We start from the raw sequence: 17,251 nt of genomic DNA, 5'->3' as shown, positions 1-17,251 counted from the left end.
GCAGCTAATAGAGGGCTTTGTTGAATCAACTAATAACCATCTCCTCCCTCGCTACCACGATCAGCCTAAGCCGGGATAACACCGCACAAATACATATATCTACATCCGCCGTTCGCTGAGCCTAATCGGGGAAAATTATGGATTTGTCAATTGATTATTCATCGTCTCCGCGGCAAAGTCGAGGAGACGCTAACCGTAATTATTGCTACACAGAGCATCCGTGAAATCACTGGGAAGTTTCAACTTTCGCAAGCACTTTCGCTGGGCAGAACAATGCCGCTCTGGTCTGCGCGATGGAGTGTGTCGAGTCCAGAACCCGCTTTCGTATCCATTATAATTCTCGCAGTTTCTCCTCGTCAGCGTCGTAGCGAGCAGTCAGAAGTCGAAAATGCAGACGGGGCATCAATGGCACGGAAAGCGTCGAGAATCTCCCGCAAAAATATGTCCCGTGGTAATAACTATTGAAGATGTGCCATCGCCGCTATATCGAACAAAGTGGTAGTTGCTCCTGTATTGTACACGTGCTTACAGCTCATTATTTTACCATTCTTTCTGGTATGTACTTTATCAAATCACTCGAAGTGGCCGCCGGCCCACGGCAGCAACAACCTGTTTTGGGTCACCAGCAAAAACTTAAAGACATCTTTGTGTTAACCGAATCATGTAGTCCCAGGTAGTAGGTGTTTTTGATATTCACTCTGAGTTCATCGCATTCAGATGTAACAAACGTAAGCCTCAAGATCCCGCTATCAGCGTAGAAGTGCAACAAAAGAGGATGCAATAATTAATTTTTTATAACGAAACGAAGTGGATTTCCTATTTTCACATGACAGAGAAACGATGCCAAGTGCCAACAATTCTCTATAACTCCACATAACCGAATTCGCAACAAGCAGAAAGCGTAATGTACATCGCAACAGTGCAGCTGCGCCGGCCAGAAGTATCATCCTGAAAGCGCGATGAAGCAACACGTCACCGGCAAGACAGAGCAATCATCACACGCTGGCAGTTAATCATTTGTAGCGACGATGGTCATAATCTGCGCTGGAGCGGAACAGCGCCGATACCGCATTGACTGCCGAACCCAATGTAGACCGAGTCAGTTGGTCCTGGGGGCTAGCGGCCGGTAAGACGGAAGCCGAGGCCGCCGGGATGGTCTCCCAGTCAGCCTCGTCACTGCCTTCCGTATCCAGCAGCTCCGTCCTCTGTTCGGCTTCCTCCAACGTGAGTCGGGAGTCACTGGTACTACTCAGCTCATCCTCGGTGAACACCAGCACATTGCTCAAATCATACGGACCCGTCCTGCAGCGCAAAAATCACTCTTTATCGTACTCTGCTAACCGATTGATTACTGCAACTTACTGGCCCAATTTCGGCGATTTGATGAGGTTGAGGAGATTGCCCAGTGTCTCCTTCAGCGACAGCTCATCGACGAGGATGCCCTGGGAGGAGCAGAGTGTGAGAATATTCCAGTTGAGCTGGTAAACGGCCTTCTGGAAGGAACTCTCGTCCATTTCGGCTCCCAGGAACTGGCCATACTCTACCAGATCTGGCATTTGGAAGTTGAGAATCTGTACCAGCACGTGCAGCAGCTGTGCCACCATACCCAGCCCCGCCGGTACCTCGTACAGCGGGTTGCGCACGTTGACGTCGGGGAGTTCGCGCACCTGGGAGGCGTAATTGTGATAAGCAGAGTAATTGCCATCCAGCGGCAGAATGGGCTCCAGAATGCGACAGTATTCTACCGGCTGGTCGGACGCCGTGCGGACGGGCTGCAAGTTGGCGTCCATTTCAATCAGCGGAAAAATATCTCTCACCTAAAACGTCCCATACTTTGTCCTCCAATCGTAATTAATGTATTTTCGAAACTATTCCTTCGTGTTTCACCAATGTGAGTTTTAAAATAACGACGCTTAATTAAGTCCATATTTTACAAAATGCTCAAACGGTACGAGAAAACCGAAATACGCAACTCGTGTACGTAATTTAAAGCGTGATTTACATGAAGAATCAGAATCCCTTACCAAATGCCGGACGGCTGTTTGGCGCATCTTCATAATCTTAACTTCCAGCAGGTGGGCTTCTCGCCGGCGCTCCTGCAGTGTTTCGGTGTCGCGAATGAGTCGTTTCTTAGTGGCGGTGCAGGTTATTTGCAGGTGATCGAACTTGCTGTTCTCCTGTTGGATACAGCGCTCCTCGCTGACCACTTGAGCGCGGATGTGGTCGTTGGCGCTGCGCAGCCGGTTCAGGTGCTCCCGCAGACACTGCACACGCCAGCGGGCTTGGTCCGTGCAGCGCTGCGTATCTTCGAAACGGTGCAGCTCCTCCGACAAACCAATAAAGTCGTTGGCCATCTCCAGCCGCCGCTGACAAACCTGTAAAAGGAGTATAAAAATTATCGGACAATCACTCAACCACCAAATTCAACAGATTGCAAGCCAATGTCAAATTAAATATTTCAGTAATACATAAAATGATATTTTCAAATGAGATAAAAATTTTTCAAAAATTGGTTGATAAAACAAATACCAGATCTGAATGCAAGAGCAAGAACAGGACGCAAATACTGGTATACTAACCTGTATTAAGGCCAAACGGCGGTCGGAGAAGCGTTTGCCCGCGGGAAGCGTGGAGCAGGTGAAGTTGCCGTGCATGACGCACTGCGGACAGAAGAAGGCCGCCGCCTGCATGCCGCAGCCCGGACACAGCCATTGGCGAGTGGAGGGGTGCGCGCTGTAATGGGGCACGCGATATGCGCTGTCCTGCGAGGGATCGCGACTCGCAGCGCTGAGGAATTCGTCGGCCAGAGCATCGGCCACCAAGGATTCCGTACAGACTCCCCCTCCGCCGAGCTCCACTTCCTGCACAGCCATCGCCTATTCGGACAGCACACGCATCAATGTCGAGCGCAAGCTACCAGCAATCGCGTGTTTAGGAAAACGCTCAAGTAGTATAACTACGCGTACTGTATTGATGTTTTACTATAGATCGCCTCGTGTACATTAATGTTTGCATACTTACCGTTACAGTCTGCTGACAAGATCTTCAACAATCGTGAACTGCAACTGTGCAGTGTTGGTCGAGCAGTTCAGTCGTGTTGTTAGTCAGTCTCTCGAATCAGGTTCACGAGCTCGGATCATATGAATGATGCAGCTATTTATAGCCCCACAACACGCGTACGCTGCTGGAGCCAGTAGCGATACAGTCTGTCCGCTTACACCTTCTAGCGTTCCCGATGTTGCAAAACGATTTAGAGGAAAGCGAGCAGAAGACTGCTACAAAGACAAAGCCGTGGTAACGATCACGTTCTGCTCAAGGTTTTTCGTTTCTAACACGTTGTATCATGGGTATCAGAGACCAATGAGACCGTCACCAATCTAACGAATTGAGAGTTATTTCATCGACTAAACAGTAAGTTACCACCACAGCGCACATCCCAGCCAGCAATGACACGGTAGCGAAGGTACTTATGTAATCCCAATCCAGAATCTTCTTCTAAACCAAGTTCTTACTCTGTACTTACTAAAAAATAAAAGAATTTTAAAATAAAATTTAAATACAGTAATTACAATATTATTATTCGTATCGTATCGGTATGTACAAACTGACAACCAAGTCACACTTGATACTTCTACAGAATGACATTGTTCGTGCCTGTACAGCGCCACTGTTTATGATACATACTCACACCCATGGGCGGTTGTGCATTTGTTTCCGCTCAGCTGATGTCAGCAATAACATTCTCGCAAAGTACAGTACGACTCTGTACGAGTACGCAATACGCATTTAACTCGTAAAGTAGTGGAATATCAATGTACAATACCATATTTTAATAGCGTTCCTTTGAAACCTTAACTTATTTAATGCTAGAAGAAAAATAACGTTGGCTAATTTTGCAGTCTTTTATTTGTAGTTAGTGTTTATTGGCTAATTATACCAGATTTACGCAAGAAGCGGCGGCGCGCTTCAGCTGCGAGCTCTCTTGAGTCGGCTCGTTATGTAATGAAGCGCTTCCGCACCTTTACATCTATTTTCAAAATCATAGAAATATGAGTATACTAACCTAACAATAAGTACAGGGTATAAGTATCTGTATTAACAATAAGTATCTGTATTTTTTGGTAAATTTTTTTCGAAGTTTACGCCCGTTGTAAGGTATTGTACAGGTACAGTATGATTTTGATTACTTACATGACGATACTTAAAAATTCACTTACTGTACTTATATAGATATCTATATATATAATATAGATACTTACTGTACTTTATATCTACAGATAATACATAGAATCCAAAATTAATGTTATTCTTACTTACTTAAGGTATAAAGTAAATGTAACATTTTGTATTCGATTTCATAAAAAAGTTTCAGTGCCGGCAAGACTACTACCAAAGGAGGTAACCATTAGAATTTAGAGGTAACATTAGAATTTATCGTTTAATAGACCATGCAGATAATATTTATTTGCACCGAGCGCGAAGCGCGAGGTGCTGCAATTAAGCCTTCGTCAAGGGGAAAAATTTTGTCTGTCGCCCACGAAGAGCGTGGGTCACGCTTTTCCAATTCCACAAGTTCTCATGTCCATTGGAAGTGGTACTGCAGAGCATACGTGCTGTTGCATGGATGTGATTTACATCGCTTTTTAATGGTACTGGAAGCGCGCAATAATTCTTGGTGTCGTTAGACTCGTTGTTAGGTCTGAATTATTTAAATTTTCATGGTTTTTCATGTCGTAATTTGTATTGCGAAATTTTGTTGCTGAGAATTTTAATAAAAACATTTTGCTTTTATCCCCAACAAAATCTTTTTTCGAATGACTTACGAAATGTACTATTCTGCATCCGGACATTCCCCAGATTGTCTGCAGATCTCGCGATCGTAGAATTATACTGTGGAATACGCCAGCCACATCTGTCTTCCGCGTGAATTTTTCGTGTCGGATCCTGTTTACTACCTAGCGATTAGTGTGGGTAAGATTCATTTACAAGTTGGTAGTAAGGCCTCGTCCCGAATTCGAAGCGAATCTCGTTGCGATACAGCAACTCCACCTCGCGAGGTGGCTTCGCGTACCGTATCTGTAGGCGTGGCCACTGCAAACAGCCACCTCGTGTGGTTGAGCAACCGTACCATAACGAGATTCGCTTTGAATTTGGGACGAGGCCTAACATTTGTAATGTTTGTTCGGTTTGAAGCAAGGTGTGGAATAATTTTAAAAAAAAATAAAATATTCAAACTTATGATATCAGCTTTTATATCGCATTCCCTTTTGCAGTTTCACTTTTCACGCATCGCTGCGCAGCCTTTCGTTATATTGCATCACCAGTATCAAGTTAACCCGGGGAAGTTCCTCTCTGATCTTTATTTTTTGACGAACTCACCAAGAGCTGCCGTCGTCGATGTACAACAGATGAAAGAATGGTCTAAAGAATGGATCCGCTGTCTTGTGAATTTGTACAAAGATACCGAGGGCCTCAAGATTTTGTTGACACTTTAAAGAAAGAAGAAAAGCGCTTGCGTGAAAAAAGAACCCGCTATCTTGATACGTTTGAGGATCTACTCCCGTATGCTAGAACTTGCGTTGGCCGGAGCCTTACTTCAAGCCGTGCGGAACTGTCTACTTCAACCCCAATTAAATTTAAACTGCAACGAAAGCTTCTGTATCTCAACGCAATTAAGGCAAAGATCAGTGAACTGGAGGAAATGAATGTGAACATTTACCGGAGAACAGCGCTCGCGCTCGGTGCAAGAATGTGGTTAACAACCACCACTAGTATATATTAGTGACATTGCGCAAACACGCTTCTCGTCGCAGTTGCTGGTAGCTCGTAGCTTTTACGAGTTTAATCCTGTCTGTGCTCTATCTACATCTAGATAGAGCACAGACAGGATTAAACTCGTAAAGCTACGAGCTACCAGCAACTGCGACGAGAAGCGTGTTTGCGCAACGTCACTATTATGCTTACGTACTGTTCGCAAGTCGCAACTTCGTATGAGAAAGTAGTACTTTACACAACACAACACGAAGAAAAGGGGCGGTACAAGACTAAAGCAGTCGCAGTTATTGGCTGAACGCAGAATTTGCATCCAATCGTGTATCCTAGTTCCGCATCGCTGCCGGAAATCTGCTTCTCGTGCCAGGGCGCACTGGCTTTGGCTGTGGTGGTGGTGAAATCATCGGGATGACTTCACAGAATTTTATTTGTTCGCCGTCAGATCTGGGAAGATTTTGAGTTCAAATTTTAAAACTCCATAAAGCTACTGAGTGGACAAGTTTTTCCTGCTGAAATCTTTTCGCTTATCTGTCTTCTGTTTGCGAAAATTAATTGTTTACCGTGGAGGATACCGTATCCGCACGACGAAACGTATACCACTATCACAGCGTTTTGAATCGTGCAGCTGAAGATCGAGGATGGGTCTGCTGTCGGAAGGATCGCCGCTGAGTTGGGAAGAGACGCGCCAGTATGCCGACCACATCCGCAAGCACGGCATTAAGCAGTTCATCAATATCTATCACAAACTAAAGGATCGCACCAACGACCAGCTGAAATGGGGCGACGAGGTTAGGTTCAAACGGGGCTGTGCTGTGGCGCGGCTGTTCAGCAGGTGTTTGCCCGCACCATCGATCGGCTGATCAGTTATCATGAGTTACAACGGTGTGCTGTGAACCATTGTAGATCGAGTACATAATGGTGCATTTCGACGATGCGTCGCAGAGAGCCCAGCTGTTGCTGAAGGCGCACGAAGTCCTGCCTAAGCTGCAGCACAAGGAGCATGAGGCCATTGAAAAAGGGTGAGTACTTCGTACGTTGGAATATGTCAGTCCTTAACTAGCCTCTTAGAACTACAGATTTGGCAGTTTTATCGGACAGTGGTTGTGTGACTGTGTGTCAATGCGGTATCGCAGTTGCTTAGCGGTTCAAGTGATTTGCGTATCTGTGTGTGTCAGGGAGAACGTGCAGCTGCATTCGCTATGGCGTCCCGAGTACGCTGACTACATGATCGAAGGCACTCCCGGCCAGCCCTACGGCTCGTACCTGCACTGCTTCAACCAGGTGGAGAATAACATGCGCCGACGCCGTCACGAGGCGCAGAAGATGCTGGACGCCAACAGTGCCGTTATCACTTTCACGGCCTTCCCCCGGTTGGTTATCCGCTAGTCGTTAATAAACACTTGTTCCTTAACGGGTTAATTTCTTCTTGTTTACTTCTCAGTACGCTTCTATCATCCTTTTATTATAATAATTTTGTGTTTGCTTTACAAAATACAATAATCTTACCGTTACTGGTTGCTTTCCTTGTCATTTGTGTAACTTATGGCTTACGTAATCCATTGTAAGCGATAGCCAAATTAGCGGTACTTATCATGGCATTGTATTCTTTGTCATTGCGAAATCGGTTTCAGATAAGCTTCTGTATTGATTGTTAAAGGGAATTTGTGAAGTGAGTAGCAGTTGTGTTCCGCCTCTGGGTTTTTGTTTGCCGCTGAGAACGTGATCTGTTCGTTACCGTTTTCCCATTCTTCATATTTTTATTTTGTGCTATTTTTCTGCACTATGTAGTATGTACCTCCTGCAGTAACTGAAAACTTTGTATTGTCTGTTTGAGGTAGAAAACTCGCAACGTGGGTTTTTATCATAGGCGGATATTATGTTCTTGCAGGCTGGGCTGTCCAGACTTCACTTTTCCGTCCGCTAAAACCGATCCCATCGATGGAGTCTCCCGGTCGCTGTTTTTTCCCGATGAGGCCATTTTTCCCGGTCATCCTCGTTTCAGGTATGCCTAACTTTATTTCCGTTACGTGATAGTGGGCACTCGTAGATCAGTAGGCGAGGTGGCTTCTGCTAAAGCAGTGAAAATTGCGCGGCGCATCAGGTTATTAATGTTGCAGCACTTTGACGCGTAACATCCGACAACGGCGCGGTAAGAAGGTGGCCATTAATGTTCCCGGTAAGTTATACAGCAGAGATGCTGTAGATCGAGCCCATTGAAGGCTGTGTCACTGACGTTGTTTTTGTTGCCGGGGATGCAGCGTTTATTGACAAGAAGACTCCGCGGCCACTGGTGGAAGACTACATTCCGCTGGGCGACGACGGGGAAGCGAAGCGCGCGGCGAAACCCGATCACATCTACATGGACGCCATGGGCTTTGGCATGGGCTGTTGCTGCCTGCAAGTGAGTCAGCGCAGCGGCTGATTGTCAGCCTGATTGCCACTGACGTGCAGACTATTTTCGGATCAACGTGGTCTGAGACTCCCTTGTTCTGTTTTGTCGGCAGGTCACTTTCCAAGCCTGCAATATCGATGAAGGACGCTTTTTGTACGATCAGCTCACCGCGCTCTGTCCCATTTTGGTAAGTCTGATTTATTTGGTGATTAGTCGAGTATATGAATAAGAATTTGTGGTATGTTTACTCAAGCGATAGGCTGCATTATATGTGTAGTATTATGCAATCCATGTGAAAGGCTTTATCGACATCGCGATTTGTTGCCTTTGTCAGCAGTTTTGGCTGGTTGTATTGGGGGGCTTTTTGGAAACCGTTGTATTTAATCGTACCGATAGAGCGAATTTTAGTTTGCTTTTACGAGTACATGTACAAGTACAGCTGGACTTGTGCGTACCATGGTAGCATATCATCAAGTAGAAATTGCGTATGTAAGCGATTATCGGTTGGTTAATCTGAGCCGGCACTTCTATTGGTAGCTGTCGGTGAGTGCGGCTGCGCCCATTTTCCGCGGGCACTTGGCGGATGTGGACTGCCGCTGGAGCGTCATCTCCGGAAGTGTCGATGACCGGACGGACGAAGAGCGGGGAGTGGAGGTGAGGACCGGATTTGCCCGTTGACTCAAGCGGTTGTCAAGGTTAAGAATACGTTTGTGTTTGTTGCAGCCATTGAAGGCAGCCAGATTCCGCATTCCGAAGTCCCGCTATGACTCAGTGGACTGCTATATTTCGCCCATGGGAGAGCGCTATAATGACATTAAGATGGTGGTGGATGAGGATCTCTTGAAAGAAATGGTCGATAACGGTAGCTGAGAGAATTTGGGTATATTTTAAAAATATCTATGCTAAAAAGTTGTGTTTGCGCTTTGTTATTAGGGATTGATCGTCAGTTGGCGCTGCACATGGCTCATCTCTTTGTCCGCGATCCGGTGTCGGTGTTTTCGGAGAAGATTAACCAGGACGATGAGAATGAAACAGATCATTTCGAAGTAATTTATCTACAGTGGGATTTGGTGGACATTTGGGGCAGCTTTATTAGGATTTATGCTTTGTAGAATCTGCAGTCTACTAACTGGCAGACGATGCGCTTCAAGCCGCCCCCGCCAAACAGTCCCATTGGCTGGCGAGTGGAATTCCGGCCGATGGAGGTTAGTGCGATTTGGTATGATTTGATAATGACCTACAAACATGTATGAACAAAAGACTGTTTATGTATGCAGATCCAGATGACCGACTTCGAGAATGCGGCCTTCGTAGTCTTCATTGTGCTGCTGACGCGCGTAATCGTCTCATTCCAACTCAACTTTCTCATTCCCATGTCCAAGGTGGAGGAGAACATGAAGGAAGCCCAGAAGCGGGACGCAGCGCGCCAGGGCCGCTTCCACTTCCGCAAGGATATTGTGGCCGGTAATTATTTATTTACTGACTGAATGCTTGGTTGGCGGCCTAGATCACTGTGCGTTGCAGGTACCACGGAGTCGCCGTCGTGCAAGAAGTGTGCCAGGCCGTCCAAGGACGAGTACACGCAGATGTCTATCAACGAGATCTTCAACGGCATTCCCGGCGTGTTCCCCGGTCTGATCCCACTGATCAAGGACTATTTGAAGGACGTGGATCTGGACGTTGATACCAGCTGCACGCTGCAGACCTATCTGCGCTTCATGCGCAAGAAGGCCTCAGGTGGGTCTTGTTCTTTCTCTCGGGGTCGGGATTCTTGGAGATTGTAGTGGATCCTTTACAGGTGAACTGCAGACGACCGCCCGCTGGCTGAGGGATTTTGTAGAGCAGCATGCCGATTACAAACAGGACGGCGTGGTTAGCGAGAAGATCAACTACGATCTGATGAAGGCCTGTGAGGCGGTAGCACGCGGCGATGTCTTCGATCCCAAGCTGCACATTAAGCGCGTACGGCCACCCGGTCAGGACCAGGACGCCGAGCTCAGCGACGACGACCTGCTGAATGGCCAGTGAATGGGACTTCCGCTTTGAGAGCGCCCCCAGTCAGAATAAACGGCTTTCAATTTAGTACTTTGTCTGGTTTATAACTTTGTTTGCATGTTAGTCAGCGGGCGCGGGGTTTGTATCGCAGTTTCTATTGACTGGCTGGCTTTCCATTGCATCTGTAGTGCAGCAGCGTTTGCTACCACTATGGCAGATTTTGTTTATACTTTTATCTGTAACTTACAAGCGTAGACACAATATTTATGTAGTTTTTACAGTGCGAACAGATTTAATTTCAAAGTAAGTGCTTAAATACTTAAGTGACCATGTCTCTTCTCTAGCTTGGTTGTTTTTAATGTTTATAGTAGTTTAGCATTCACTTGTGTGTCAGTTTTATTGTATTGCTCTAGTTAATTCTGAAACCGTCCTTGGCAAATTAGTTTAGCATTGTAATGGTCCCCATGAATACCCTTGCGATCGTATCTACTAACTCTTCGCACATCTAATGCTGCACCGTGCACACAACACACCGTGACGTACATCGTACTATTCGTACATACTACATAATAATATCTATAATATGTATGTATATAGATAGAAGCAGACAAGCAGTGAACAGATACAGTGAACTTCCTTTACTTAACTAATGCGTGATCATCTACCTCCTTTATCCCGCGAGCGGAAAATCTATCGCAAATCGCACTACTTGAAATATGTACCGGTAAAACGGCAATTGCTTAGAGCAGAGCAACACGATGAAGCGTCCCCTTCATACGAACCCGCCAGACGAGGACATCCCGCCCCTCCGACGCGGCCCCGTCGCCGATACGAATTACTGGGTAGCGACAAGACGCTACCCACGAAAAGCAGAAGCATATTATGTACGACGTCACCTGCGACAGTCATGAGGACTCCTTCCAGATCAACAGCCTATGCGCTTTCGCTCCAAAAGGTCATATAGCTGTCATTTCCGCCCGGACGTAGTTTGCTTCTGCTGCAGTATAACTCAACCGACCAGACAGAATTCGCGTCGGTGTACGCTTGCTAAAAGGACGGACAATGCGATATTGTGGATCCGGAAACACGGAAGACGCCATTGGTGCCGAGAGCGATGCGGAGGCCGTCCTGGCAGCAAACATATTGCGCTTCATGCTGTTCTTGGATGAAGGTCGACGAGTTCACCGGAAGGCCGCCAGCCATCCTAGCTGTGCTAGACAAGAGCCCCAGAACTTCGCCAGAGGATTTAAGTAAGCCATGACCTGCAGGTGGTGTGTCCTGTCAGCGCCTGCACTCCCTTCATCCGACCGTCCGCCGCCGCCACGATGGCTGGAACAAGAAGTGCCTTTTATGGTTAATAACCTGGCCATCTGCTACTGTTATGAAACCACGTACCACACTAATCGTTTGATTTGCCTAACATCTCCGTAGGGCGTTTTCGTACTAAATACGGTTCAAAGGTGCTTCCCGGAAATATTGTACGATTGTGGAACGGAATGGCAAAAAATAAAAAACAAATTTTGTTAGCAGATTTTGTTATAGGTTGGCACTTTGCATCACAGATCATATTTGAGTACAGTCAACAACATTCACTCGGGTCAAGCAGAGAAAAGCTACCACAGTTCAAGGAAACTGAAAAAGTTCGAGTTCGCTAGAGAACGCTGACATGCAGTACTGCATCAATGATGCCGACTGTGTTTAGCCTTACAGGTGCTACAACAACCTCCGACAGAAAATCAGTTAATGATTAATTACAATATAGCAAAACAGCTGACATCAGCAGACTGTCTAAGTTGTTGTGGGAACGCGTGCTTCGTTGTCAGGTATTAAGAAGGAGGAAGACAGCCGCCGCGAAGGATCCTCCACCGTAAGACCGTCTTCGGCTGACCAGCCATGGCTTTGGTGTGTTGAAGAATACAAACCAGACTAAATAAGACAAACGACCAAATTAGCGTTTACGTCATCACTCGGTAGTATTCAGTTCATGTTCTGGCGACGGGAGTTGCTTCGGCGATGCCGCTTCGTACAGAACTGAAATGCTTACCAAATTCCCCGTCCACAGGAGTCTCCACTCTTTCCGCCTCCACGCAATAACAGCAACGGTCAACAGTAAAATGGGCACGATGTAGAGGAGAGCTGGCTGTCCTGTGCGCATCAGAATCAATGCCACCGTCGTCACCACCAAACTGACCAAATAGGCTGCAACGCAAACGTTATCATCATTTTACTATAAAAAAACAATTTAGCAGGCGCCGGCTTCCACCCCGAAAGTTGATTACCGTCCAAATAAAATAAAAGAAGCGTTCTAATATGTAAGTGCTAATGTTAGATAGATAAGCTGAAGCTTCAGTAGCTGAAGTTTCCACTTTCTTGAGGTTGTATGTACAGCTCTTCTCATCATAGAGCGTCTGCTCTTACGTCATTACAATTTTTTTGGCACAAAGAGTGCAATTCAATCAGCGCAAAACAGAATTTTAACGAAAAAGTAACATATGTTACATTAATTACAGGTAACAAAGCCAATGCCGCAGGATATGTCCCTTCGAAAACCATAGTAAAAACTTTCAGCTTGCCACTTGCGCAACTGGCAGACTTACGTAAATGGTCAAAGTAAAGCGGACAATAACCAGCCATGTTCATTTAAGTAATTCACTAAGAATAATTACTATGTACAGCACACTGGGACAAAGAAGATCGCGTAGTACATACTGCTTTCGAAAAATTACTTACAAAGCAGCAAAAACATTCCACGATCTGCCATGGAGCAGTGCACTCTGCGTTATAACGCAACCCCATCACACTATTCACATTGAAATGTCCCTGAACTTACCAATGCATCCCCAGAGGAAGTAAACCGGTGGAGTTTTGTTGACCAGTTCGAAACTGCGCAGATAGGACAAAAGAAAGCCGGGCACCATGACGTCTCCGAAGCCCAACAAAGAATAGCTCGGCTCCTCGAATAAATCCTCACAGAGGCTCCTGCCACTCCCAAACACGTTATGGGGGATTTTGAAGGCAGCTGGAATGACCTCGCGTGCAGCGCCCGGTCCACCGCCGCCGCTGTCCTTGGTCGGGTCGTATCCGCCACCGCCGGTGGCCACTTGAATCATTACCGACTGGCCGTCCTTGGTCAGCAGCGGTGTGATGAAGACGAAGAAGACGTCGTAAACGAACAACAGACACAGGAAAATGCTGCAGGCCTTCAGACTGGGCAGTTGGATGCCAGAAAGGACACTGATCAACAAGAAACTGCCCAACAGATCCAACAGGATCCAACTGAAGGATGCGTTGCGAAAGACCAACCACACGATGGACAGAGACAGGCTGACCAGAAGCAGCAACACGCCACGCACGTCAACGGACGGCCCACAGCATTTATACATCGGTCCATCCACTCTTCCGCTGGAGATCCTGCAAGCAGCAATCAACTTTTACCGACGTATTAATGAACTTTCACTACGAAATGCAATGCAAGCAAACTCCTTCACAATAAACGTACAAGAAATTCTATCACTTGATATACGCCCAATGACAACAGCATACATGGATGCTCATTTATTTCTTACCGATAAGCGAAACGGTCAGTCCAGGTGAGCAGCGGTCTGAAGCATTCGTACATGCCCGATGTGGCACCCAACGTGAAGAGAGCGATGAAGACGAAAACTGTCAATACGAGCCATTATTAGCCACCCTCATGGACAACATAAGTATTTCACAGATGCGTTAGCGAGCGGCGACGGGACTTAACGACGGGGCTTACCTAGGTACTCGTAAAAAAAGTACATCAACACCAGCAAACCGGCCATAAAGAGCGCGAAAACGACCACGGCAATCGGTCCAAAACTGACAGAAGCGCGCTCGCTGTCACTGTCAACCGTTTTGGCGGCTGCCTCAGCATTCCCTGTTGCTTCTTGGTCGGACTGAGCACTCTTTCGCAAATGGTCATCTTCGATAGACTTTAACCTAAATCAAACAGCCACTTACCGACGAACTGAGAGACCAGACGTCGCTATCGCGGCGCACAAAATGCGACGGCGATAGCGACGTCTGGCACGAGACGAGTACAAATTGCAAGGTGATTCTACCTGTGCGTTCCAGAGCGGTAGGAGCCGATGCCGATCACCAGTAAAGCTAAGACGATCAAGCAGATGCCACTACCATCCACTGAGTAAGTGTCCTCCAGTGCGTGCACGGCAATCTGCCAGGTATCGGGGAAGGGCAGCGCCTCCAGTTCTTCTAGATGCTTCCGCTTCATAACCAGAACGGGGAACGTGCTCCGGCCCGCCATCGAGGCGTTCGGCTGTCCCGGCAAAAACTACAAGCGCACAAAACACAAGTTGACATTTCAGAAGAGGTTGCGTACATTCCAGCGGGCCAGCACGCAGAAACGCGAAATCATTGTTCAAATTAGACAGAAATTACATACATACAATCATAGTACCACTAAACACTGCTAGTGATATAGTGTGATATTAATATTGTGTGTAACACATATCGTGTTTAGTGATATTATAATATAATATATATGAGCAGTGCTCGTGCTAAATTAGTGATATATTGGTGGACAGTACTGGACACTGGGCAGTGGTTGGTCAACAAAAAATAAAACCGATAAATCGTAGCTCGTCCATATAAGGAAAGTAGTTACAGACTAAGCCAAAAAATATTTTTGTTTACGTGAATAAGATGTTTCCTTAAACCGGTTACCAAAAACAAGAAAACAACAGCATGTTTTCGTATGCTTCGTTGCGTAATCCAAGCAACACGTGCGTGCACAAAGCATTAATGCATTGGCTTACCACTCTAGTGCTGCCGATAAGCAACCCCAACGCTCCCCGCTTCTCCGCAGCGGAGCCCTGCTCGGAAGCACTGCAGTTAGAGCGCAGTCCGGCTAGGAACTGTCCGGAGAAATTGGCCGTTGCGGGCACTTGTGCGGACGGACTGAGATCATCACATAAATCCAACTCACTGACATATTTCAACCGCCTCCACTCCTGCAACACAGAAATCACAGATCCTCAAGTCCTGCCAAAAATACTACTTCCCTATCGTGGGCGATTGCCGTACATTGTGCCGGCCATCGTCCACTTAATGGACGCAACCTACCTGTTGAGTGGCGGGGGGCAGCCGGGACAAATCTGGGTTGTAGGCCGCACAGTAGGAGACAAAGAGGCGCTGCTCTTGCGGCGACGCCGGGCTGCCGGCGGGAGGAAAGTCCCGCGTGGCTCGGTAACTGATGTTGACAACGGCAGAGTCAGCCTCCACCTAGGAACACAACCGGAAACTAAGAAACGCTCGGTAATTCACCAACATCCTAAACAACCAACTATCCATACCTGCACTGGCACCCCGCAGGCGAGGAAGGCGAAGAGGCAGGCGCACAGCGCAGCGGCGGATGGAGACATGGAGCACGCTGGGGATGAGCAAACCAGGAAGACCACGCCCTGGGGCGGCTGCTCAGTGGCTCACACGTCCTTGTAGCAACCGCAGACACTCCCGATTTCCTCCCACAATAAAATGTGCCGAGCCAGATCACCACACATGAACTGATTAGAAGTGACCGACCCCCGAGGCACACAGGCGTAACTGCGTGCTATCACTAACTGGTCAATTGGGGTCTGTGGAAGTGCTGTGGATGATCGCTGGCTGCCTGCAACAGGATGTGTATGACGTAAGAAATAATTTCGAAACTTCACGCGTATTACAGTATCAGGAGCAAAGACAAGCGTGACAAGGAATGCAGCCAGCGGAGTATATTGAATGAAAACAAGAAGGCCGACGATGTCAACAAAAACAGCTGCTGCTGTGCTGCAGCAGTTGCCCGTGGCCCGCTAACTGCAGCAGAGCACTTGGTAAGGCAGTTGGCAGCGGCAACAAGTGGCAGCCGTAATTCCAGCCGCAGGACACATCTGACGCTGAGCAACAGGGCCCCATCATTGGAAAAATTATGGGAGTTTATGCAATCAATAGAAGTACCGGTAAGCGTTAGCGGCTTGGTGGCGATTATAAAACCAGCACTGTGACTGTGAGCAGCATTTCCCAGCCAGCCAGTTTACACCTTATAACATCTGATCGCCGCGGGCAAACCAAGACACAATTGCGCTACACTCATTCTTAGCTGCTTACTGTAAGCAGCTTACTTTAAAATACTGATAATTGTATCGTCAACTTGGAACATCAGCGAGCGGCAGTGTAATATTTGCCGCTTTTGTTTGTGATGATGGAAGAACACAAAAGCCAGCGGTAAAGCGAAGTAAAGCAGTGCACAGCCTGATGGCGCATAATAATCAATATGCAGAAGTACACCACTTTGCCATAGCCTACTGCATAGTGCGCTCTCTGAAGGAAAACATACGTAGCCAGCCTACCGCTCAGCGCCTCAGCCGCTCCTGCACTCAGGAATGTCGCAATGGAGATTACTCCACACAGGGTCCTTGTACCACTACTGGATCTTACCAGAGTCGTTCGTCACAGTCCCATTTTCAGTGTTCCAGTGGTACCACTGCACGGGCCATGCAACACACTTTGCAGTTTGCACCGTCGTGTTTTCTCAATGCTCTTCTAACCCGACTACGCGTGTAGCGCCGTGTACCGACGGATCCCCGAACGAAACCGTCCAAGACAATAAGGTGTGCTTGCCAGAGCAGTAGCAGTGTTAGTTACCGACGCAGGGGTACGAGAAGCACAGAGTGGATCATCAGCTGCGTCTTTGCTTTTGTCTCTTGTTGTGCTCAATCAATGCTAAAATTATGGTCTTCAGTTCCACTATGTGGGCCACAGTTCCAAGCGCTGGCTTGTACCACTTGCTCGCCTCTGGAACACAGGCGGAAAACGACGACGAACAAAATTTATGTACAGCGGATCACTCCCAGGATAGCTTAATAAAAGAAACACTTAAACCGCAAAATATCGATAAAAATGTGAAGAGTGGAGCCTCATGGAGGCGGGATCGGAGAGGGCATTAAAAATTGAAATACATACATATGACTAATAGGTACCTAATTAAAATTTAAACCGTAAACGGTAGCAGATCCACCCGAAAAATCGCAATGCTTGCCGCCCTCGGGCAGGCAGTCGGAAGAATGCAAACGA

At 47.1% G+C, this 17,251-nt stretch overlaps 3 protein-coding genes across 7 annotated transcripts; 1 reads left to right on the top strand and 2 right to left on the bottom strand.

The window, feature by feature from the left end:
- Window positions 1-664: 664 nt before the first annotated feature.
- On the bottom strand, window positions 665-3,616 carry LOC129593424 (beclin 1-associated autophagy-related key regulator-like). Of its 4 annotated transcripts, none has more exons than XM_055489723.1 (6): window positions 3,524-3,616; window positions 3,022-3,275; window positions 2,580-2,876; window positions 2,025-2,375; window positions 1,363-1,817; window positions 665-1,302 (listed from the first exon to the last, which is right to left on the bottom strand). In XM_055489723.1, exons 3-6 carry the CDS (start codon window positions 2,871-2,873, stop codon window positions 1,014-1,016), a joined length of 1,389 nt encoding a protein of 462 aa, XP_055345698.1. In that variant the 5' UTR covers window positions 2,874-2,876; window positions 3,022-3,275; window positions 3,524-3,616; the 3' UTR covers window positions 665-1,013. The 4 variants fall into 4 exon arrangements, with proteins under 4 accessions (XP_055345698.1, XP_055345696.1, XP_055345697.1 ...); XM_055489721.1 differs by having other exon boundaries at window positions 3,421-3,610; XM_055489722.1 differs by having other exon boundaries at window positions 3,022-3,272; window positions 3,434-3,610.
- A 2,377-nt stretch (window positions 3,617-5,993) lies between these two features.
- Window positions 5,994-10,644, top strand: LOC129593422 (glutamate--cysteine ligase catalytic subunit-like). The gene is made up of 14 exons (XM_055489717.1): window positions 5,994-6,560; window positions 6,676-6,791; window positions 6,948-7,142; window positions 7,661-7,774; window positions 7,890-7,948; window positions 8,031-8,173; window positions 8,277-8,351; window positions 8,702-8,818; window positions 8,888-9,026; window positions 9,098-9,210; window positions 9,277-9,369; window positions 9,442-9,628; window positions 9,689-9,901; window positions 9,963-10,644. The coding sequence occupies exons 1-14, from the start codon at window positions 6,411-6,413 to the stop codon at window positions 10,190-10,192; spliced, it is 1,944 nt and encodes a 647-aa protein (XP_055345692.1). The 5' UTR covers window positions 5,994-6,410; the 3' UTR covers window positions 10,193-10,644.
- Window positions 10,645-11,668: 1,024 nt separating this feature from the next.
- On the bottom strand, window positions 11,669-17,131 carry LOC129593423 (signal peptide peptidase-like 2A). Of its 2 annotated transcripts, none has more exons than XM_055489718.1 (10): window positions 16,528-17,131; window positions 15,496-15,809; window positions 15,266-15,424; window positions 14,959-15,153; window positions 14,245-14,474; window positions 13,920-14,122; window positions 13,726-13,822; window positions 12,990-13,570; window positions 12,204-12,358; window positions 11,669-12,085 (listed from the first exon to the last, which is right to left on the bottom strand). In XM_055489718.1, exons 2-10 carry the CDS (start codon window positions 15,562-15,564, stop codon window positions 11,948-11,950), a joined length of 1,827 nt encoding a protein of 608 aa, XP_055345693.1. In that variant the 5' UTR covers window positions 15,565-15,809; window positions 16,528-17,131; the 3' UTR covers window positions 11,669-11,947. The 2 variants fall into 2 exon arrangements, with proteins under 2 accessions (XP_055345693.1, XP_055345694.1); XM_055489719.1 differs by having other exon boundaries at window positions 16,616-17,131.
- Window positions 17,132-17,251: the final 120 nt, after the last annotated feature.

This window comes from Paramacrobiotus metropolitanus, unplaced genomic scaffold (assembly GCF_019649055.1).
Source record: "Paramacrobiotus metropolitanus isolate TYO unplaced genomic scaffold, Prichtersi_v1.0 Parri_scaffold0000061, whole genome shotgun sequence".
NCBI lineage: Eukaryota > Metazoa > Tardigrada > Eutardigrada > Parachela > Macrobiotidae > Paramacrobiotus > Paramacrobiotus metropolitanus.
This window is presented reverse-complemented; position numbering and strand designations above follow the sequence as displayed.

Bases quoted from the DNA above. Each gene is read 5' to 3' on its own strand.
- LOC129593423 (XM_055489718.1), bottom strand. From the start codon at position 15,564: ATGTCTCCATCCGCCGCTGCGCTGTGCGCCTGCCTCTTCGCCTTCCTC. The intron at 14,123-14,244 runs GTAGAATCACCT...TGTTTGATTTAG, and splicing joins TACCGCTCTGGAACGCACAG to GTTAAAGTCTATCGAAGATG. The intron at 13,571-13,725 runs GTAAGAAATAAA...TGCTGCTTGCAG, and splicing joins ACTGACCGTTTCGCTTATCG to GATCTCCAGCGGAAGAGTGG.
- LOC129593424 (XM_055489723.1), bottom strand. From the start codon at position 2,873: ATGGCTGTGCAGGAAGTGGAGCTCGGCGGAGGGGGAGTCTGTACGGAA. The intron at 2,376-2,579 runs GTTAGTATACCA...CTCCTTTTACAG, and splicing joins GCCGTTTGGCCTTAATACAG to GTTTGTCAGCGGCGGCTGGA. The intron at 1,303-1,362 runs GTAAGTTGCAGT...TTTGCGCTGCAG, and splicing joins AAATCGCCGAAATTGGGCCA to GACGGGTCCGTATGATTTGA.
- LOC129593422 (XM_055489717.1), top strand. From the start codon at position 6,411: ATGGGTCTGCTGTCGGAAGGATCGCCGCTGAGTTGGGAAGAGACGCGC. The intron at 8,174-8,276 runs GTGAGTCAGCGC...TTTTGTCGGCAG, and splicing joins TGGGCTGTTGCTGCCTGCAA to GTCACTTTCCAAGCCTGCAA. The intron at 9,027-9,097 runs GTAGCTGAGAGA...CTTTGTTATTAG, and splicing joins GAAAGAAATGGTCGATAACG to GGATTGATCGTCAGTTGGCG.